Raw genomic sequence first — 24,024 nt, forward strand, 5'->3', positions numbered from 1 at the left:
GCGATAAACGTTGCTTTGCAAAGTGTTTTGATCGATCGGTATAATTAAACAACCTTTTATATCCTTTATATTACATAATTTTAATGCTAAGTCATCCCATAAGTTTTACACCAAGGTTTCGCTTATATTTTTCAAAATATATTTGCTAAACAGTGCTCATGATTAAATACTACGTATTTTCTAAATAAAGAAGAAGCATTTATCATGATAGTAATACTTAATTTCTAAAATTCAAATCGTCTTCATTAAGTTCATTTCAAATGCATGAGTATTATGGGTACTATGAACCATTGACGCGAATTATTTAATTTAGCGGGTTAGGTTAAAGTCATGACACGAACCTACATATTCCCGATTGTTTCTTTCCCTTCATTTCGTTAGAATAGAATCATCTTCATTTAAAGCATTAAAATACATGAGAATCAAATGCAACTATATTTACGAGTTCGTAAATACCTAGTCAATGCTCTAAAAACCCTTTAGATTTTCAATAAACCTCGTTACACTTAACGATGTCTTACATTGTATATGTATACGACTGTATCAGTAATATCGAGTACATCATTCTTTTTATACAAGAAAATAAACAAAATGAAAACGTAATGATTTGCTAAAATCATAAAACAATACCCGAATACGATTATTCAAATGATTTCCGCGGTCACACAAAGTTCATTATGTCACTGCGTAATAAAGTACATATGTGTCTACCGACCGAATATAATTTGCGATGAGATTATTATCCAAAACGTAATCAATTACGAACGTTCATTAAAATGTAAAAATATCTTACCTTTAAGAAGTCGTTATGTACCTTTGCTATGAACCTTGCAAACTCTAGGAGCAGCTTTGCTTACTGATAATTGAAAAAATAAAGAGTAGTAGGTTATGCCTATTACTTTATTTAAGAAAATACAAATTCTGGGATGTGATAGATCGATTCTTACCAGTTAGCGGTTAGCATTCATTAAATTCAGTTCTTTGATGTCTATTACTTCAACAATCTCTTCAATTGACACTTCACAATAAATAACTAAAAAACAATTTTAGCAACAGATCATAAACCGTTGTCAATCGCGATTACTAATGGCGGTTCCCGCGTAAGAAGAATCATTCTGATTGGTCGAATCTTCCCATTGGTGCTTCACCAAGTACGTACCTTATTTTAATTACAGACATGGATATTACTCTATATTTTATATTTTTAAAGTATTACATATAATTTCTTAAACATTTTTTTTGTCGAAATAATTAAAATTTTCCTATTTTACATATGTGTAAATAAGAAATCCTATCTATCTTATCAATATTTTATCGGAACCCAGGTTCGTAAAAGTTCACTGTTTCGAATGTTCTGTAAACCAAACGACATGTATCGAATTTCATACATATTTTGTTTGCAAAACAAATCGATAGTGAATGAGAAACATGATAACGAAAGAGAGAGAGAAATTTGAGGATCCACCGTTTGAGAACCATCGCTAAAATGTTTACAGTAACGTCCACGAGATGGCAAGTTGGCGGCAGTGGTTTCCGTGGTCGGCACGGGCGGCCCTCGTTTTCTATCGTCTTCATCGCGTCGTTCTCGTCGTCATCCTCGTCTTTGCCGCGATCGTTTTTTCCTTTTCCCCTTTTAACAAGAAAAAAAGACTCCGTTATTCCCTGTTCGGTTCCACGACGCATTGACAAGAGTAAGAACGAGGCTCGCAAGGAGGACCCGGAACAGCCCAGGTGGGAGATCCGTACCCGAGCAATGCGAAAGAGTGACAGGTTACGAACGATTCGTTGAAAGTGGGAGAGAAACATAGAAGGAAGGATAAAAAGAAAAGAACGGACGGAAGAAAGAGAAAAAAGAAGGGAGAAGTAGCGGTAGAATGAAGCATCGTGGTCACGAGGAGTAGGGCGACGGCAAGAAGCAACGAGGTGGGCAGGCTGGGCAGGCAAAGGCGGGCAGGTATCGTAAACGGAAAACGGACGGCGGTTAAGAGTGTAGAAAAAGTAACCGGGAGACCGTCAGTCAAGTGCGACCGCGTGCACAGGAAACTGTCCTGAAGATAATAACGTTATTTCTCTTTCCTCTTTTTTTCCTTAGCTCTTTGGCTCCCTCATCTTCCTCCTGTCTTTTTTTCCTTTTTGTTTCTCTTCCTTTTTTTCTTCACCTCCTTCCATCAGTGATACGCGCTCGCGACGGAGAGGAGGAAGACGCGTCGATGAACGAAACTGGCGACGAGCAGAATCATCATCCTTATTCGCGTTTGCTTGCTTCTAACAGCGGAAAGTGAGCCGAACAGCGTGTTCGATCATTTCGCGATATCGTACCCGAAACAGACGTGTTACGAGCAATCAAACATCGAGCAACGAGGGAAAATAACGACGTTCAAACATCCACGAGGATAGTCGAGGAATCGAGTCTTGTATTTACAGTCGAACAACGTGCTTGTTTTTTATGTACCGTCGGTCGGTTGTCAAGAAAGAAACGGAACGGTGTGAAAATTTGAAAAGTCAGTGAAAAGCCGGTAACTCTACGGTGCTTACGAACACGCTGATAAGACGAGAAGAAAGATAGCCGGAAGATAAGAATAGAAACAACGACAAAAAGCAGGTGGGTGTAGTCCTTTGACATACTGAGCTTCGCTCCATATCCAATCTGTGCTTCGTACGTTCGAGGCGTGCCGGTGCGCCTTTTGAGGTTAGGACACAAACCGTGATCGATTTGAAGCTTCGTGAAAACGAAATGAGACGCGACCAACGTGACTTTTCTCTAAAATCTTTTTTTCTTTCGATTCGTGTCATGATTATTGATCGACAAGAAAACCACCAGTAAATCGTGATAAACGTCTCACGATTACGCTTACTTTTCCCGGTAAAACGTTCAAAAGAAAATCAATCATCCGTTTCGAAATTCTGGTTGTTTAACTTAACCAATTCTAATAAGGATGCGAATGCTGTCGATCGTATTTCGTAGAATGTATATAAATTTACGATAGGTTAAGGATGGATCGTTGTCAAATGTATTCCTCTGTTTAAAAAAATGGTAATCATTGGTACGTGTTGACAGAACGCGTAACATTTACTCTATCATTTTTTATCAATTCGTCCCAGTGATAAAGAAACGATAATTTAATTATGTTGCATTTTTCACGTAAGAAAAAGCAGAAGTAAAAATAAATTCGGACGAAAACGTTGAATTCCGTGATTCACCGACTATGTTTATGTTTCACGAAAAAGTCGTATTGACAGAGTGCGGTGATTCTTCAGTGTCGTGTATCTGTCGTTTCATCGGAACAACGGATTAAGAGTAATGGAATTACAAAACGTTCGTGTAAAAGTTATCTAAAAGACTGTTTTCCTTGGCTCGAAATTGTACGTGCATTTCTAATGATTCGTCAGCTCGAATGCCGTTAACATCCGCTTGGCGTGCGCACGCTTGCGAGAAATTAATCATTCTTTTGCACGCGGACGATAAACGTGTCGGGTTTGAAAATAATAATACGGAAACATTTGGTTCATTTCCGATACAATTGGCTCCTGTTGCGAACGTTCAACCATCGGGACTAATTTCAGAATAAATATCGCGTGTTAATAGTTCGGAATGAAGGGTTATTGTTGCAAGTGGCGGCTACAGGGGCGCTTCGGACGTTCGCGTGGCCGGAAAGACCGCTTTTTCCAATTTCGTTTCTTCAATGACGTCTGTCGATCACGTTATTTACGAATGCAAATCTGGACAGCGTACGTATCATCCGTCTTCATCGGTACGCAAAACTATCGCGTTCAATATTGTAATTCTGATATCTTTATTTCTTACCGTCTATGATTTATGCATATAACTACTATGCTATTAAAAAACAGGTAAAAACATTGTTATTGCGATATTATGCAAAATGTTCCATTCGTTAATAGCATCAGCATTGAAATCAGTGCCTTTTTCTTTCGTTATACTTTTCCAATTATCATGATTAATAATGAATAAACAATAAATAGTCTAAATGGGAATAGTAATGCAATCAATTTAATTATCACAAACAAAAAACGAACTGTTTCACATCATGTTCGATGGACGATCGTAAACAAAACCAGTCGCAAAATTAACACTCCATAATGGAGGATCAAAGTTCTCCATTCAATTTTATTCTATTTGTCAAGAGGATATAAATTTCTGCAGAAGTCGCATGCTGAAAATAACAATTTTTTTTTTAAACAAAATGTTCGATAAAATTGTGATTTTCGGTTACTTGAGTCCTACGGTGTTAGCGTAAGGACATAAAAGACCGCGTGATAAAAGAGTTCCATTCGAAGGAAATACAATTATTCTACTTCGACACGTGTTTTAGCTTCCGCCTTTCTGTCTGTTTATTTTATACCCTTTCGTATTGACAACAGATAGCTTTCTAGGTCAGTGATAACACTATTTATTAAGGATAAGATTCTGATATTTGGTCGATTTCAACCCTGAAGTCATATTTAACAGCTGAGAAATGTTTGAATAAACAGATTCGAGTATTTTCATCTGACACGATTTAATCGCGATCGATCGACATTATACGTACCTTCTTAGATGGCTTCTTCGTTCAGACAAGTTGAATGCCAAATGTAATTCCTCGTCTCTCTATTGATTCCGTTCGAATCCGATTCTTATCGTCCGATATAAGTATATATATCGAAGAACAGCTTGTTTCGGCATCGATCGAACGATAATATCCTTATTTTTCTTCTTGCCATGCCGGAAACGAGCAAGGGAATAGGGTGGTTAAGAAAGGAAGTTAATTACCGCGACATTTCGAAGCTGGTGTTCCCTTCGAACACGGTTCAAGATGGTCTCGAGAGTTTCGTCGATACGATATCTCTGTTAGAAAGAATTTCATTCGACTCGATTCTGCTAAATATTCCCTTTTAAAGGTGAACGACTCCTCGGGAATGTCTCGGCAAGAGAAAACGACGGAATCGGCCAGCGAATTGAAAACTTTCGTTTATCGTTTCAAAAATGACGTCACAATAAAAATTAGATAATTTATTGGCAATGACAACGAGTAACATTCATAACACGATTGATAATTATCAGTAATTAGTAAATAGGAATGGTAATTCAAGATTAAAATTCGTACGATTAAAAATATTGTTATTTTAACACCTTTGATGGTTCTAGTATTAAATAATTCATTTTTTTCTTTTACATTACACGAATGAATCAAACGTTATCTCATAAAAAGTTTGCAACTTTATTGAACCAACATCGTTATCAATAAAATTTGCATGCTTATCTAGTGTAAAAGACGTAAATCTACATGACATGTCATTTAATCGCTAATATATCCAGCTTTCTAAAATTGAAAATACTTCCTGTTACAAATATACATATATGAATGAAACTGACCCGGTTGAAAATACCGTTCGATAATGCAAAGGGCAAGATCTTAAAAGTAGTAAATGAGAGCCTCGCCCGAAAGTAAATATCGTTTGAGCAACTCAACGAGATATCGTCACTTTCTCCGTCCTCGACAAAAATCAGCTGCGTAATAGCCTGTATACGTCATCGTCGAATCGAATGATTTCAATCAGCTTTAGTAAAAGCGAGCGTGTGAACAGGGAATTATATAGCGAAAAATTATCGAGTAGCTATTGTAATTCTGTATTAGGAATATAGGAGAAGTTTCCTCTCATTAATAATTGCAAGTTTCAGTATGCATTACGAGAAATGATTAATATTAAATTAATGTTAAATCGATACGCGTTTACCTGAATCATTAATTAATCAAGAATTAGTAGAAACAAATAAGAGTTTTTCGTAATCGCAGGTGATCGCTTGATCGATGATTCATATATTATACAATAGACGCGGAAAAGTTTGATTAACAAGATAAAGGGTGAAATAAGGACACGCGTATCCCTCGGATAGCCCTACGGTACAGAGGGTTTCGTAGTGAAATGAAAGGGTGCTCGGTCGAATGGAAAGGAGGAAGGGAAAAAAAAAATCGATAGCAAAACAACCAAGCTGGTCACGACATGTGCGATTGTAAATTAAACACGCATTGTGAGAAACATGCCGCGTGCGTGCGATGAAAATGTACGTACACGTGCTAGAATCAGGAGGGAAATGTATTTTCGATTCTTTTTTCATCTAACTTTGATGTTTTATTTACATCATTTCTTAAGCGATCAGTTTAATTACTTGTCAAAGTATAGATCTTTTAATCCTTTTTTACGCCTGTCCTTTTAAACGCGATGCGGATAATCTGAAAAGAAACTATCACACTTTTTTATTTCTAATTCTATTTGGAAGGTTATTTGAAAATCGGTTCAACAAATAATTGCCCGGTACTTGAGCGAAGAATTTTTTACTTTTTTATTTCCTGTTTATTGCATAGCATGTACTTGGCAAAGGTAAAAAAAGTGTGCATCATTTACATGAATTAATAAATAATCATCTATGCATTTATACAAATGACGCACTTTCTGCTACATGAAATTAAATGATATCAATTTTCCTGGTTTTTACAGTCCATGGATCGTTACGCCAGATTAATTACAAATATTGATGATACACGTGTAAAAAGTATTAACCTTTGAAACTAAGCCTTTTAATGAAAAATTGCAAATACTGTAATTATATCCGTTAATTATAAAGTAATTATGATACTGACTGTCTCGGGGTCACTGGGAATGAATATTTATAGGGAAGCATAGCTAGTATTGGCGAGATGACAGAGAGAAATTTCTAACTACAAAAAATTTCGCCAGTTTGCTCAATGAGATACACGTGCGGTCAGACAAATTACGTTTTGTTTCCAAATTAACGAATCGACTTAATTCGTCGATGAATTATAATATATACAGGGAAAGTGGGTATGCGAGAGAATTTCAACTCTTCCGGCGGACTTTTAATACCGTTTAGAAAGTATTTTATTAGCTGCCGCTCTTTTTCGAGGAAACGATGAATCTCCATATATCCTTGATAAATTGCGAAACACCCTGGTCCTTTCGTTAAACTAATGAAAGGAAAAGTTTCTTCTCGAACGCGGTGAATTATCGGGCAGCTACTGTATCCGGTTCGAATCAATAGCTCTAGAATCTCTCGTAGGTAGCATTTTTTCTTTTTCGAAATACCCAGTTAAAATTTAATCCTACTTTTCATCCGAAATGATATTCAACGTATTTATTCCGCTACAAATTCTTGTAATAATTATTCATCTCTGTTCGTAATGCAGTTACGAACGTATATGCAACAAAGACGTCAAAGCTCGCACACATAATTTACATAAGTGAGAAACGAAAAACACGGTTGCGTCACCGATTACTTTTCCCTTCGTAGCCGTGTATTTGTTCTGTCAACACGTCGCTTTTACTTTTCAACCTCGCCAACAGTACTCTGTCTGTCAGACGATTTGTACAACGAAACACAATTGTTTCATTTTTCTTTTTCTAAAGCTTCGCGATTGCAAATCTCTGATAACGTCGCGGGGGCTTTAAACGCGTTCCTCGCTGTCACATCGAACGTCGGTCGATATAGCCGAAAGTACGTTTAATTGATCGAATAGATAAATTGTTATAGCTGGATGATAAAATCGTGCGAATTTCTCTTTCGATGTTGTCTCTACGTCGATTACGGACGTGTTATATAAAGACAGCCACGGTTTTACTGGCATTCCAAAGGAAAAAACGAGTCGCAAAGCTGAGAAACGGTGAAGAATAAAAAGAAGAAAGAAAGAGACAGTGAAAGACATGTAAAAAAGTGAGAGACAGTGATACAGGAACTCGGGTACAAGGTGGTAGCGAGAAAGTTACTAAACACGTGGTTACGTTGTGTCGAGATCGATTACACCAGATAGTTAACGTAACCGTCAGTCTGATCGAAAACTACATACTTCTATCACGTAAACGGGCAACTATAAATTTTGATTGCTTGTTTTTCTTTTCCCCTTCCTTCCGACAATTTTGCTTATGTCGGTCAATACGAGTCAGAACGAGAATGTTAATTCTCCTCGGTGTCACTGGTTATCTGATGCCTCTGCAGATTTTCAAACAAAACAATTAGCAGTCCTTGAAAATATTTCATAATCCGTAAATTCGATGATTCGATCGTTCTTTATCGTATAAATTGCCAGCTGGTCAATGTATCTTCGATTCATTTCGTTTGCGTAATTAATCGGTTCACGATGCTTTATCGTTGCAATTACGTTTCACCGGGACCCAATGAAAGTTTCTTACAAAAGAAAGTTAAGTAACCGCGACTGGTCGCGGTGTTCCATGATTATTTGATCCAGTTAACACTTTGAGTGCCAGCTGTAATCAACAGAAACTCCCCTAAGCAGTGATATTTTGTTTTGTGATCAATTCGTTACTCTGATGACATTTACTTCTCTAAACATTTACACTTGCGAGCAGAAATATTCAAAACATTTTTATTCAAAGGTATTCGAACTTTTTTTTCTAGTGACCCGGCTTATTTACCGATGGAAGGTTTTAAAATTTTTATTTAAATTTAAACTACTGTTTCGTGGCAGCTTACTCGAATGCAACAAAAGCGACCCGAAAACACGGTCAGAAAAATGCGTTTAAAAGGCAAAACGATCGACGCGCACGCTTTTATACTTTCATGAAAACCAGTTTTCGCATAAACGAATGCATTTCACCCTTCTGCTGTTCACTTGCGTATTTGTTCTCGTATTTTGCACACCGAGACGTGAATGGACTCTTCTGGTCGTCTCGAGAACCGATTATCCGGATTCTCCTGCGATTTCTGTCCGTTCGCGACTTTCAGAAACGATCGTTGTATTGTGCAGCGTTCAGAAATGGTCGTACAGAATTTATCGTTCGTTGTAATAAACAGAAGATATCGAATATTTGATCATTTCGCAGCGTTTCGTGAAAAAGAATTTTCATTTAAACAGCACTGGTTTATTTTAGTTATTACATTCCACGAAAGTCTCCGACGGGTTTTTTTGTTTCTTTTTTTTTTTTTTTGTTTTTATACATTCTACGTAGAAATGGAAATATGTAGATTTTCAGGAAGGTCTTTGAAGAGATTTGAATTTTTATTATGAAATATTACCCTACTCGTCTTAATTAAAAATTTTTATTTAAACACGCTTGCTGATTTTAATTGCTGCATACCACTAAAATTTCACTCACCTTGAGCAATAAAAAGGGTGAACATTCAACTAAATGAGACTTTTTATTTGAAAAACTGTTTGGTGATTGTTACAGACTCGAGGCAAGATGACGAGTATAGTAGCGGATCTGGTGCACGGATACAGGGACCTGATGGATAACAAGTCCGGTAAGATGATTTTCTTTCGAGTCAACGAACATTTTTGCGATGGAGTAATAAATAGGGATAAAAGTTAGTCGATCGAGTCCCAGCAAGGGTCCACGACATTCAAGTGGGTCAGTCAGGTGCGACTGTACTAAAAATCGAAAACGAACAGACGCGACAGAGCGGAAGTAAAACTTTTACTATCGATCTTATTTAGGAAACGGCTAAACTAGACGAGCAGAGAAAATAAATTAACCGCCAAGGTTTTCGAGTTACTTAAAAAAAAAAGAATTCAATTTCTATTGTTTGTAACCCCCTTACTTGATACAAGTATCACATACGACACGTATCTCTTGTTTATACCTCACGTGAATTGCGTTTCCGTATAATTGATATTAGTATCTCGTATGACCCTGACAAACGATTCCCGAAGAAAAATATCCAACCGCAAAAACCAACTAGTCCAAAGGTTTCTTAGCTGACTAGACTGGACGTGATGCTGTCGTATCTGTCACATATAGATAAAATATAGATAAAATATAAAAATATCGAGGCTCTGGCAAAAAATTTCCTAAACTTATCTAAATATTTCTATCTGCTTGGAAATCATGTTCATGTGTTCTCGATAACCTTGTACATTATCTACTAATTCGCTTGATCTAAAACGGGCGACATTACTTATGGAATGGCCTGATAAATCGACCCAATTACTCGTTCGATTAACACGTGTATGGTACGACAAAGCGTTAAGGTCTTGGTACAAAGTGTTTTGTAGTTGGAAAGCGATGGAATGCGGCAAGAGATCCTTTTGAGGAAGCTTTCGTAATAACCGTTGAACGGGGACACACGAGTGTACAACGTCGATTCAACGAAAAGCACATCGCCACTAGCACGAACAGTGCGCCAAGACGAACCCGTACTCTGTTTGTCGTGCATATTTTTTCAAAATGACCTTCCCCGTCTGTCAATAAAGTGTCGCAACATTACTGTCCGTCTTGTTCCCGATTTCTCTACGATCAACAACGAGATTTTCCTCGCCCGTTGTTCCACTGAACGATGGTCATTCGTGGAATTTCGAATTGTTGCTCGCAACCAGAAAAATTGACTCCGTCAGCGGTTCCTTAATTCGGTCATGACACATCTTATTTCTCTGTAAAGTTCTTCCGATTCAGAAATTTCCAACCCTGCATAAACTCGTTTTTCAATCGCTATGATTCTAAATTGACGTTTAGGTTCGTCAATCTACTCGAACGCGTTCGTAGTAACCTAGCTACCAAAAGGACTCTAATTTATCTGCCTATTCGTGACCAGGCTGTGGTGTAAACGTTGCAAGACTTAATAGCAGTTAAGGGGCACAAATTGACCAGGCCTCTTTTCATGTTCCCGTGTTATACGGTAGGTGGATTATCGATTTAATAGCAGCAAACCAACAGGCCGTGTTTTCCGCTAATCGTGTATCGCATAGACCAAGAGGCGCCCTCGCCTCATTACACCCTACCTAATGCACCGCTGGAATCTCGTCTTGCATTTATATCCGAGGATGGTTCGGTTAAACATTCTTGCCACACTCGTGCTTACAGAATTGATATCCTATTTAACCCTGTTGCTGCGGCCAGTGTGTAATTTTAAACGAGGTACTCTGTTTTAAATGGTGTACAAATACTTCTTGGACCCACTGTATAGAATTTACAGTCTGATTTACTACAGTTGATACTGTAGAGTTTCAGTATGTCCTCTGACCTACGGTGATTAGAGATAGCTCACACCCGAATTGCTTAAACCATATTTACTCTCGAGTAAATAACCCTTTGTAGTCGGAGCGTACCACTTAAGAGCTAGCCACCAGTTAAATTAAGCCTCGCCATTTAGAATAATTATGAAATTTCAGAATTCTAACAAAAGGAAAATTTCCTTCCGTTATCCTAACCAACAGTGTAAAATAAGGAATTGAGATTCTGAAAGTTTCCATTATTTTCTTCATTTCAAAATGGACTTTGCCGTAAGATATCAGCTGACCCCGCGTCAATCGAATGTTTAATATTTCCAACGTTCGTGTTTATGAATAAAATGAATCGAAATCATTCAAAGAATGTTCGATTCTGTTTACATAAGGACGACAGGAATCATCGACGTATTCAAACCTGTTTGATCACAATGAATAAACATCGAGACAAAAATTTAATATGACGAGACCAGACGAACGCCTATATGACGATTCGTTATTTCCATACGCTTAATTCATCTGAAAATATAACTTTTTTTTCTCGTTATTTAATCCATTTGGTTATTACTTTCTGCTTTTTATGGATGAAATGCAAATATGAAAGAAATCAAAGAACATATTTTACTAAAATTAACGTGTATCAATCAAGTTAGGCTAATTAGGTTAATAAGGAACATTAATTAGTATGTTTTTTTCTTCTCGTTACGTCATTTTCGTCTAATATGTAAGTACGTTACACAAGTATTAATTACTTATTGACGAGCAATCAACATCGCGGCAAAAAAAAAAATAAAATATGGAAAACGTGAAATAGTAGACTGTTGAACGTATAATCATTCGTACACGTTCGCTATCAAATAATTGAGATTCGCGTGACACTGATTGGTGAATTTTTCTTCAACTTTTATCAAGAACTTTGTAGAAATCAAGACAGGCAGAAACCACGGGGAAAAAATAAGAATTTTCCCTGAAAAAAAGAGAAAATAGAGCGAAGCTGTGTCCAGCTCTGTTCGCTCGAGCGGACGCCGAGTTGACAATGAGCGTCGTTCGCTCGGACCATGCGAGTGCAAAGGTAATTTACCGGAAGGTTTGGCGAGCGCCTCCTGAACAAACTCTCGCGTCTTCTCATACGAGGGCTGAATTTAAAAAAAAAAAAAAAAAAAAAAAAGTGCTCGAGAAATTTATCCAAGCTGACGGACACAGCAGACGCGTTTTAGAGCCGACTGAATTCTCCACTTTTGAAAATCGTTCGCTCTTTCGAGCCGTTGGTTCATTCGGGCGATTGTCACAATTCGCCAACCGTGTACACTCGTTTAGCTAAGTGTAAGAGTAGAGATTAGATTTTAGGGAAAGACAGGAAGGAAAAATTTGCCGGTTGAAAAGCGGGAGATTCACTTTCGTAGACTACGCATGAAACGCAATTGACAGGAAATTCGATTCGATCGATGCAATTGACCGGCGCATCCGGCAATTATCGTTCGGTGACGCAATCCATCGGACTGCATCGTTTTTCTTTTTCTTCGGTTTCGTTATTACACCAGTCGATCGTCCATACACTAGAGTCACTTTACGAAATCAATGCCCATCCAGTCGGTTAATAAATTCGTCTGGGCAGCGGCTTCCTGGCCGGAAAGGCAGAGTTCCGGCATCGAGGCAGGTGCACGATGCACCATCGCGGAATTGCATAATGCTCGGGCAACTTGTAAATCACTCGCTGATTGCTCCACTTTTCAACCTCCACACGATAACCCCTTTCACGGATACAAACGCGTTATAATGTGTTGAGAAAGTAACGATCTTGCCGGATAGCAACCGCGATATTATTTAATTGACACCCCGAAATTGAAATACAAATTCGCAGTAGTTATTCCGAATTCAACAACCGGTGCCGTTGATCTCGAGAAGTCGAGATACGAAGAATTTTACGTTTTGCCTTTCCGTATTAACGAGCAATAAAACATAATTCAACGACAGTTTGAAAAACTTCTCGTTTGCCCGTTTCCTTCTTTCCTCTCGAAATTCAAATCTCGAACGTCGTAAAATCTGATGCGAAACTTTAAACCAACCGTAATTCATTCTCGCGTTTGACAAACGATAGCCACTTTAATTTTGAACATTAAAGTCGCGAGCAAGAACAAGTTAGATTTCGTATATATTTACCATTTTTACTTCGTTTCTTTGATATATTTTCAATTGAAAACTCGAAGTCTGTGGGTATATTGAAATAATTACCCTGTTTTCTTCTCCCCTCTCACATTCGATACGCCACCCTTTCTCGACACGTTGGCCATTGTTCTACATCGTGGCCAATGTTCCTAATGACACCATTGTCGTCGAAATCTGGGTCAAAGAAAGTAAACAGTAAAGAGGGGTGATCGTAAAAGCATAATTGCACATTGTGCCAGAATAGTTAGTAGAAGCAGCTAATTGCCGATTTCTTTTCAACAAAAATTACGAATCTCGTTAACGTGTATCGATTTTAAATCGTTTCATTTGTATTTCAGTCATAAATTGTGTAAGACGATAAATTACTTAATTATCCTGTTAATTAGGAAAGAGAAGAGAAAAGGAATCTAATAACGTGTTTACCAAAAGATTTTCGTCCCTCGATGGAAGAAAAAGAAAAACACATCACATTATCATATTGTGGGATAGAAGATAGATCATCTCTTCTTTACACGCTCTTTATTAAACGTGCAAGGGGAGGATAGATCTTTTTCTGGTTGAACAATAACTCGTTTAACGGGTTAAAGTAAACTACCTGATAACTTTGTTCTTGTTCTAAAAATAATTGCAAAGAGGTTAACGAACCGGGAAGGCTGTACTTTATCGTCGTTTAATGACAGGAAAATTGTCATGACGAAGCTTACTGTACCGTACTGACGATGCACAAAGTTGTAAAAGAAAAGGAAGAAGGGGAAAGTAAATGATGGGAAAAGAAAATTATTGTTTGCTTTCTATTCGTTGCTCATTAGGAATCCTGACTGGGGCATTTGGTAATTAAACGCAGGGTACTTTTACTTATTCCAGTAATTAGTGGTACCCTCTTGATATAATCAAGCTTCTATTGTCGTACGACTTGAAAATGACCATCATTTTCGTCGAAAGGTAGCAGTGCTATATTTATGATAAAATTTAGAGACTTTCATTTTCATTCCTACGCTTTGATACAACTTTTGAAAAGAGTGAGAGGATCTGGTCCCTTTAATTTCAGGACTACGATGAATCTAACGATCCTCCATTGAGTTTGAGACTCAACGCTGATTTTTGCTAATAAAAGTGGTAGGATTCTGGTTTGAAATGAAAAGAAAACTTTTTTTTTTTTCTTGCAAAAACTGCCCTGCCTTTGAATTGAATGGTCGCAAAATAAATACTAATGCATTGTATTTTCATTCTAGATCCCCGGGTGAACAGTTATATCCTGATGAGCAGCCCGTTTCCGACCATGGCGATATGCCTATTTTATGCTTATTTCAGCAAGGTTTTGGGACCGAGGCTAATGGAAAATAAAAAGCCTTTCAAACTTCGGGGTATCTTAATAGGGTACAACCTGATACAAACAATATTCTCCACGTGGATCTTCTACGAGGTTCGTATAGTCGTTATCTTTTTTAATCTTATTTTTCGTTGAATGATCCTATTTCGCCGATAACGATGATGATTGATGAACGAAATATAAATGACAATGGAGCTTAAATATAACTTCGACTACCATTGTTCGAGGATTAAATAGCTTTCTCTGATACGTTTTGAACAAAAGGAGCGGGTTATTTGGTAAAAAATAAAACTAGGTCTTCACGCGACGTTCCCAATTTGTCGCGATGTCAGGCGAGGGTCAAGAATGCGTGCGCGCGTATTCGATCAAATACCAATCGTATTTGGTCTGCATTTAGTATGTTGCAGGTACCACCGGGTACAGTTATTTCGTGAGAACTGTACTCACGTAGTAGCACGTCTCGTAACTTTCTACGCGTTTTCCGTCGATCCAATTATGATATCTTGCTCGTCGATCAGTTCATTGTTCTTACAATTAAAAATCTGCAATTCTCATTTTCCATTTGAAAAGGGAAAAAGTAAAATTTCGATTTATCTAGGTTTATTCAATATACGCAGTTTGATTGAAATTGAATTTTGCTTGAAAAGAAATTGATTGTAACTCGATGACTTTGTTATCTGAATCTATCGATGAGCAAATCGTTGAACATTTTATCGTTTAATCGTTTAATCGCGCGCAAGGTCCCCCTGATAATAGAGATTGGTAAATCGTCCCCTCGCCTAGTCGTTGGGCGATAAAGAATCCTCGGACTTATTCATGAATCCGGCCAGACGGTTCCTGGCGACGTATCCGACATTCCGTTTTCTGTTCACCGTGTAAACGAGTCTAATAGAATTCAAATGAATTTTGCAAACACAGCACGACATTGTTCGATGGTAACTTGGTCATCGCGATCGATACGTTTCTCGTTTCCCTAAAAATGTACTTTCGATACAGAACCACTGTCTAACGTGTATACGCAAATTTAAGCGAAATTATTTCCTATTGGAAATTTATAATTTCCTTCGTTTTCATTAGAATTTCGAGCAATAGATGGTTTACAGCATTGTTATTTAAAAATAACTCTTTCAATTTCCTCGTTTTAATTGCGAAGCTTCGCGGTGCTTTAGCTGGAAACTCGGTTCGGAAACGGCGAATACGAGAGAGCACGTTAATCATACGAGTGGTGATGCGCTTATCAACAAAACTCGCCAACGACCGTGTGCATTCAACTCTTTATTTATTTCTCGATCAATGACTCCGAAATGGTAGAATATTCGCCAGCGTAATGACTCACCAATAACATTGATTCTCATAATCTCGTCACGTGGACGTTTTAATCGTACTCGCGCGTTGCGGTTTGTCAATTAACGGCGTAAATTCACGTCTCAAATTGATAGACTTGCATTAAACGATAAGAGAGGAGATTGAGCGTTATAGTTTACTTATCGATATATTCGAACGAGTGAATTCATTGCTCGTTAAAGTCTTCAGATATTTTTAGAGCTACGGTTTATATCTCTGTTATCGGTGACACGATTAATTCGATGTAATTAACATTGAAACTGAACGTCTAGTGTATTTCGAATGGAATTTCATGCGGCAAACGCTGGGTCGACGTCGTTAGTTCTTCTGGTAAGAGTACGTAAGAACGACGATCGATTTTCATAGAAATTCTTCGAGATTGGCGTCTTTTGCGAAGCCGAATAAGCAGTTTTAGGATGCTGGTCGAGACCACGTTCGACGAATATCGGAAGAATTTTTTTCGTCGCCAACCGGAAGAAGTTATTAGTAAGCCATGGAGGTCTGGCTCAGCCGTTCGATTATTTGATCGCATAATTATGAATAGGAAAGAGGAAATTCATTTTTTATTCAAATTACTCTCATCGATGCGAATAATATTAGAAGCGTTCCTTCTTTTTATTCTGCATAGCTAGTTAGAAAATTCTCGTTGAACTGTCGATAACTCTTAGCTACTGATAGGCTGTAAGTCTGAAGCACCGAGGGGTAGAGCCATCAGCTTCATTACTTCCGGCTTTCAGACGAAAGGCACAATGGATTAGCGGGAAAAACGGGGCTGAAAGTGGAGCAGCGTGGCTGGCGAAATTCTAATTAAGCGTTGATAAGCCGTTCGAAAATTGCTCTTGCTCACGTTATATACGTATAGATGACATGTAACGCGAGATATCTCACATGTCGACCTTGACACACAACTCTCTAGGCTATACGTGCGTGGTGTTCTCGTTAGTTGGCCAACCCACGCAATCACACTCGAGCTTTTCCAACTGCTGCTGCTTTAACACGGTCAAGTTTAAACGGAATATCGTCGTGTTCCCGGCTTCGATGATACCAATCGAATGTCGTGCGTCACGCGATAACAGGATAACGCGAGATTTCGCCGAAATGTTTAAGAATTCCTTTTTTTTTTTTTTTCATGGAGAAAGATTTTTCTTACAACCTCTTCTTTCGCATTACGAGCACTGTCAAAATCGGCGTTTCATTATTCATTTCATTAGTTTCATTTTATAAGAGTTGTGCGACACGGGTAACCGCGTTGCTCGCTCATAGATGCATGGAATTTTTCAATAGATATTAGCGACAGCCGTATGCGCCTCTTAAGTTATTTAACGCGTAAACTACCCAGAGATTCGCCTCTATCTGGCGCTAAGGATTTAATTAGTTTACTTATGAAGTCATAGACTATTTTTCGAGTCCTTCGCGGATACTCGCAACACTCAAATGTAATCCGTCATTTAGCCAATTATACCGGCGACCTCGCGTTTCGTTTCCGCGACACGTTCTTAACGTTCTTAATCTTAACCATTTCGAAATTTCTAAGCTCACGGTTATCGATAGTCCACGTTACGTCACCGGGAAATAATCGACAGTAAATATCTTTATAGACTTTAAACTCGACAAGCTCTGATTAGAATTCTCCTATTCATTCCGTAAAGGAATTAAAGGCAGCAAAAATTCTTATCATAAATTCCATCTAATCATTTAACGCACACACGTGCGCGCAATAAGAGCACAATTGTAGCACAGTTTAGCGGTGAATCGATCTGGACCACTGCTTAGGGTCAGGCTAACCAACCGAATGACCTGGTTCGTTTTTCTTTTTTCTTTTTTTCCGAAAAATTAGAAAAAAACAAAACCGAAACAGACACACGTATACACGAATGACAGTCGAAACAAACACAGTGGGATTGTTCTGTAAATCTCGGAAGGAGCGAAAGGAGGGGGCGAGGAAGAGGGTGGTTGGCTTTTAGAATTTTAAATAGACCCGAAGTCATCTTGCGAGAGAAACGTTAACAGTAGCGGAGGATTCTTTTGTTTCCCTGCTCCTCTTACCCTCCGTTCGTCCAGCATCGCCAACCGGCTTCTTGATCGAACAAAGCGACCGGCTACAGAGAGTTTCTCCGTGAAAAACGAGCGATCGCGCTTCTATACGCTGATTGTCGTTCTACCCCCGTTTGAATGCAACCCTTTTATTGTCCTCACTTTCCGGCATTTTCTTGTTTCAGTACTTGATGAGTGGCTGGGCGAAAGGATACAGCTTCCGGTGCCAACCGGTTGACTATTCGCACAGCCCAATGGCGCTACGAATGGTGAACACGTGTTGGTGGTATTTCATCAGCAAATTCACCGAGTTCTTCGATACCGTAAGTCTATCTTTTCAATCTTTTATTATACTTTCTCCTGAGCCTCGATCTCGTTCAGCGGAAGGCGTAGAATCGTTTAATCAGTTGTCGCTTTTCTTTCAGCTATTTTTCATTTTGAGGAAGAAGACTCAACACGTGTCGACGCTTCACGTGATCCACCATGGTATAATGCCTTTCTCCGTTTGGTTAGGGCTCAAGTTCGCGCCAGGTGGCCACAGCACTTTCTTCGCCCTTTTGAACACTTTTGTTCACATAATAATGTACTTCTACTACATGGTGGCTGCGATGGGCCCTGAGTATCAAAAGTACATCTGGTGGAAGAAGTACCTGACTACCTTGCAAATGGTAAATCGATGAAAGAACAATCTGTTTTACTTGGCACACGACGGCTACCAGCAGCCAGTTGAAAAGTACACGTATACGTACTATGACAAAACGGTTGAGTAATGTCGATGCGTTTCTCGTTTCAGGTGCAATTCGTGTTGATCATGAGTCACCAGTTCCAGCTGTTCTTCACAGAGTGCGATTATCCTCGTAGCTTTATGATATGGATCGGTCTGCACGGCGTGCTATTCCTAGGATTATTCTCAGACTTTTACAAAGCAAAATACGTAGACAAATCGAAATTGTCGGCGAAACAAAGTTCACAGAATGGCTCGTCGACGACCGGCATGTGTATGCCGGTACTCGAGGACGAATCGACGCCACGGCAAAATGGCGTCTCGTCGTACGCGACCATCTACAACAAAGAATACAACAGTTGTTACAGCAACGGCACGAACAACGGTTACGTTGCCAATAACAACACAGAGAAGAAGCTCGCTTAGGACGTTCTTCTGGTGTTTCGTAATTTCGAGAACAACAATTATCGGGACAGAGCAAAAACACCTAAACATGTACACACACACACACACATACACACAAAATATTGTTTAATTGTACCGTTCAATCTCGCGTCCTCGACGTTTCTTCGAGGATCCTGCAACGGTTCCACGTTGATCGCAGTGGCTGTTTATTTCTTTTTTTTTCTCTCTCTCTCTCTCTTTCCCTCTCTATTTCGTATCTTCGCCACGAGGAGCATGGTATACGCGCGAGAATAAACGATGCTAGTTAAGAATAATTGCGGATTCTGTGTTCATAATAAAACGCGTACAGTCGTCGGCGAGTGATCAGCTGAACGCTTTAAATCATTTCACGTTAACACTGTCAACGGGCTGACGATTACTTTTCTCTCTTCCTTACGTGGTGGATGGATCGGCAATGTTACGAGGGAAGGACCTGTTTAACCCTTTCGTTATGACGCTATAGTGGCTGTGCATTCACGCTTATCCTTTTCTGTACCATTGTAGCGAGTGAGACTGTTGGTACACACCTAATCACCGCCACTATAATGGTTTTCTAGTCGTGATTCGTTTTTAGAAAGAGAAAAGAGGAAGAGGAACCTCCGCAATCTATCCAATATTTTCACAAACTTGTTTGATTTGAAGAACGTTGAAACTTGTCAACTGACTACACGTTTTCTATCTTCGTAGCAAAAGGGTTAAGAGAATAAAGGTCACTTCTACGTTGTTGTGTATACATATATTAATCTAGCAATCGCATTCGCAACGGGATTGCGAATGAACAACCGTGAACTATCGTCGGCTCGTGGATAGCTTTATTAAGCAAACGAGAAGAACGACGAAGGTATGCAAATGGCGTATAAAGCGCACACGGTTCATTGAATAATAATCGAAGTAATTATATAGAACAGGGTCCAACACTTCAGTAATTTCAGTAACCTTGATACATGTTATGAAGATGAGTGTCCTTAGTAATTTTATTGTATTACATATAGTTATCACTTGTTTTTAATTTTCCATGATCTAATTTTTGTTTTCAGCTTATGAACATTTTTATGCGACAGTAGTTTGAATAATCAAATTCACATTAATTATTTATATGCTGCGCGCTATTTAAAATATGTTTGCGTATATTTCTAAAGTTGAACGATGATTATATGTACCCATGAAATTGCTCGGAAAATTAATCTTAATAATATATATCAAGATGATTGAAATCGGTGAAGTGAACCCTATCTTATACAGGGTGCCCCATACAATTGGGACAAGCTGTATCTTTAAAACGGATCGTTGTAAAGATCTAGTTTGACCCAGTTGCGCGAGACACCTTGTATAATTATTAATAATCGATCCTCGTCGAAAAGGTTCTGTTTCCCGCACGCGATTCCTAGTCGTGTATTTTTTCGTTTTTCTCTCTCTCTCTCTCTCTCTTTCTCAATCTTTTTTTAATTTGTCAGTCGCGTGCGTTGCGTGTGGATGAGAAAGTGTGTGATCGGTTAGCTAGTTTAGACACGATTGCGAGGCATTTCTCTGATTGGGACCCCCCTTTACCTTTCAACCGTAATTCCTCCCCTGTCGTCGTCCAACTCTGTCTCCCTAATGCCCCGATTGTGTTCAAAGCTTTGGTGTTCGTTGTAGAAAATAAGCGTGAGTCGATTCGCGTGCAAGGAGATATAATCGTACGGCTCTTTCCTCTCGAAACATATGGTTCTGGCCACCGTGATATACGAGCGTTATTGGTTCAATAAATTGTTGTTAACACAGTGGCTGCTATAGGAGTTACCTGAGAAGAAAAAGCCCTGGGCGCTACCTGAGTTACCGAAGCTGATTAACAAAATGTAAATTTTTACACCCTTGGACACTGATTTAATTTGAAGATTCTTTTTTACATAAATTTAGGAAGTGAAATAACAAAGTGAAATTCTGATCACCAATGACCCCGTATATCAGTCAACGTGTTAAGAAATATTTAGAATTGAAATCGTCGGTGGTGAGATCGAAATTCCAATGAGTTTCGAAGAGGAAAATAAAAAAAAAAAAATTTCACGACGAGATTAAACTCTTGTTCGCCGTTTGTTTTGAGCTTGGGCTAGATTAACCCTTGCACAACGGAATCGTGGCCAAACAAGACCAAGCAAAGTAAATATTGTCATTGATAAATGGTTGAGTAATTAAGAACTTTCTACCGTAGCAAACCAACGATATAATTTTTCTTTAAATTCTTATTACATAATTATTGAAATATCGCTCAACTGTCAGACAGTCAGTATACATTGAGTCTTAAATGACCCAGTATCCGCTGTCCAAGGGTTAAAAGAGAAAGAAATGGTGGAATGTATACTCGTATGTTACGAATGGAAAGGAAAGAGAAAACGGTTTACCCTAGGAATCGTATACAAATCTCGTGTTAAGATTACAGACTTTTTGTACTCTTCCTGTTACGGGGAAAGAATTTAAAGGATTTTTATTTATGACCGCACAGAGAAATAAAAGAAAATCTAAGGTAAAAAAAAAAAAAGGAAAAAAAGAAAAAAAAAGTGAAGAAGATGAAGATGATGAAATCGAATTCGATCCTGTAAAAATTTGATGTTGTATATTTTTACAAAGGAAATAGATCGGATCGCATAATAAATGAAACGTTGACGTTAAATATGGGTGTCAAAAGACGTGCTTTCCTGTGAAAGTATTCGTATTATTGAAGTTTATTATGCCAAGATTTTAATAACGTATTAGAGAAGTATTTCAGAGCAATTTGTAATAAAAAAGACAAAAAACGATGAAGAAAAAAAAAAACAAAGATACGCTGAAAGAAAAGAATAACATCGTCAAGACTGTTAATGTAGACGTAATGTTGTACGAACTATAAAAATATTATCTTCGAATTTCGACTAAAAAAAAAAAAAAAAATCCGTTCTTTTACTATTATTTTAGCTTTTAACGAGTTTGTTATTGTTGTTGTGGTTGTTTCTATTTTTTATCTCGTCTGATCCTTGTCGTTTCAAATTGTACAGGAATTGATCTTCGAACAATTTTTATATCTTCAAAGCTCAAAAGGTGTTATTTCTCAAACTGTTTCAACAGAACATTGAAAAAAACTGATAACAGAAGCGGAAAACTGTTGATTGTACACAAAAAAAAAAAAAAAATCACTAACTCGAAAGTATGGAATAAAATGTTTTCGTATGTAACTTCTTTTTCGAGAAAATTCATTTTGAAAATTCAATAATGGTGGATATAGAATAAGTTTAAAGTATACAAATTGTTGAAAGTATCAAGGGGCACTTGCCCCAGAATTGAGGTCAGGTTTGGGTTAGGTTGGGTACCCAAACTAGGCCACACGCTTAGAGACTTCCGCATTTTGTAAAACTTCGACATCGAATCGACAGAATTGCGAAACGATAGGAAAATGTAGTTCTTTTTAACAATAAGGATCCTGAAAACTGCTGCGACGATGTTTTGTTTATTATTGATAAATAAATTTTACATTTATTATTCATCAGTTTTTGCCCTGGGCCCTGTAGACTTTAGAGCCGACTTTGGAAGTGTCGCTGAACTGTAGCCTGTAGTTTAAAAATTGATTTTCTCGAAAAGGAAGGCCCGTACGAACGAAACTTCGTTTCATAAATTTTTTTTTTTTTATTTTAAATCGTCATTCCTCGACTTGTACCTCCAGTTACCTGACGCCCTGTATACAGCATGATCACATACTGCCATATATTTTTATTTTGCAAAACATCAGGCGCTGATTGTTTTGTTATCCGCGAATTTGTAAAGATACCTTAGTGAAGAAAGCAAAGCAAAGCAACGAGGCACCTGTTAAATTTTAGTACGGTGCTCGTTGAAGAAAAACAATTCTGTCGATTCGTGAACTCGTGTCTGTCAATGAGGACAATAAATCCACGTGGACGTCGAGGCATGGGGGTTGAATATCCTTGTGGAAGTTGTATGTTTCATTGATGCATTTGTACAAGTGCATGCCTCTCTGAATAGTAGTCATCATCCCCGTCACTTGTCGAACAATCAGTAAAGGGGGCAATACCTATCTCGTTCATACTTGCGTCACTTCATTTCCCTCGTTCCTCGCTAAAACGTCCACATCTGACTATACGAAATGAGTTCAATTCCTCTCCTCTCTCTAGTCGACCGATTTTTCGTTTCTTTTTTTCACACTGCACGCGCACACAAAGACGGGAATCAAAGGAAACAAGCGAGTTCACACGATCGTCATCTAGCTTTATCAGTGGACGGATCTTTTCTTCGTAGACAGAAATGAAAGAGATAACGCGCGCGTGAATGACTTTCTCAAAAGACGAAGTCGATTTGTCTGTTGCTTTCAAAAGAATAGAAAATTATTCAACCACGTGGTAAGGTGTCGAGGCTAGTTCACACGTAGGCGAACGAGACAAGAGCACACATCGTCATGTACCTATAATACTATCTAATGTTACGAACTCTGTAATGATTATCGATTCTCATTATATTTTTGTACATAATTGGGGAGAATTACACGAGAATAAAATGAATTTAAATGGAGCGAGTTGCTTTCAGCCACGAACAGAGGGAAATCGTTGTCCATTTATTTTGATGATCGACGCACCCTTCGGGAACAATTAGTCACACGACTGTTACTACGTCTTCGGAATTTGGTATCTAGGGATGAACAGTGAAACCTGTCTATATCCTTCTCTATACGAATTAGTTTGAAGTCAGTCACACGAAAGTGGTTGCGACCCCGCAGATGGTTCTACTACTTACAAAGTAAGTAGATAGGGATGTGCAGATGATGGTCTTACAACTGTCAATGTGCACTATGCACAGTTAAGGACTAAGGACTTCCGCCAGTCACCGACGGAATAAGATAGTGTCGCTTTTGTCCCTGTATCATCTCGGCTGAATTCCTTCCAACTACCCCTAGTAATAAAGCTGCTATAGACAGGAATTTCAGAGGAGTACAGATTTGCTAAGATACTCAGTTTCCTAAGCTTGGATGCTGGATTCATTCAATCACCATC

General features: G+C 38.3%; 1 protein-coding gene across 5 annotated transcripts; it reads left to right on the top strand.

The window, feature by feature from the left end:
* The first annotated feature begins 1,517 nt into the window (after positions 1-1,517).
* Positions 1,518-21,809, top strand: LOC117609194 (very long chain fatty acid elongase 7). 5 transcript variants are annotated; one of them, XM_034335207.2, is made up of 7 exons: positions 1,518-1,954; positions 2,093-2,602; positions 9,202-9,274; positions 14,372-14,562; positions 18,033-18,170; positions 18,273-18,515; positions 18,641-21,809. In XM_034335207.2, exons 3-7 carry the CDS (start codon positions 9,214-9,216, stop codon positions 18,995-18,997), a joined length of 990 nt encoding a protein of 329 aa, XP_034191098.1. In that variant the 5' UTR covers positions 1,518-1,954; positions 2,093-2,602; positions 9,202-9,213; the 3' UTR covers positions 18,998-21,809. The 5 variants fall into 5 exon arrangements, with proteins under 5 accessions (XP_034191098.1, XP_034191097.1, XP_034191101.1 ...); XM_034335206.2 differs by having other exon boundaries at positions 1,518-2,602; XM_034335210.2 differs by lacking the exons at positions 1,518-1,954; positions 2,093-2,602 and adding an exon at positions 7,569-7,726.
* Positions 21,810-24,024: the final 2,215 nt, after the last annotated feature.

The sequence above is a fragment of the Osmia lignaria genome, chromosome 14 (assembly GCF_051020975.1).
Source record: "Osmia lignaria lignaria isolate PbOS001 chromosome 14, iyOsmLign1, whole genome shotgun sequence".
Classification (NCBI taxonomy): domain Eukaryota; kingdom Metazoa; phylum Arthropoda; class Insecta; order Hymenoptera; family Megachilidae; genus Osmia; species Osmia lignaria.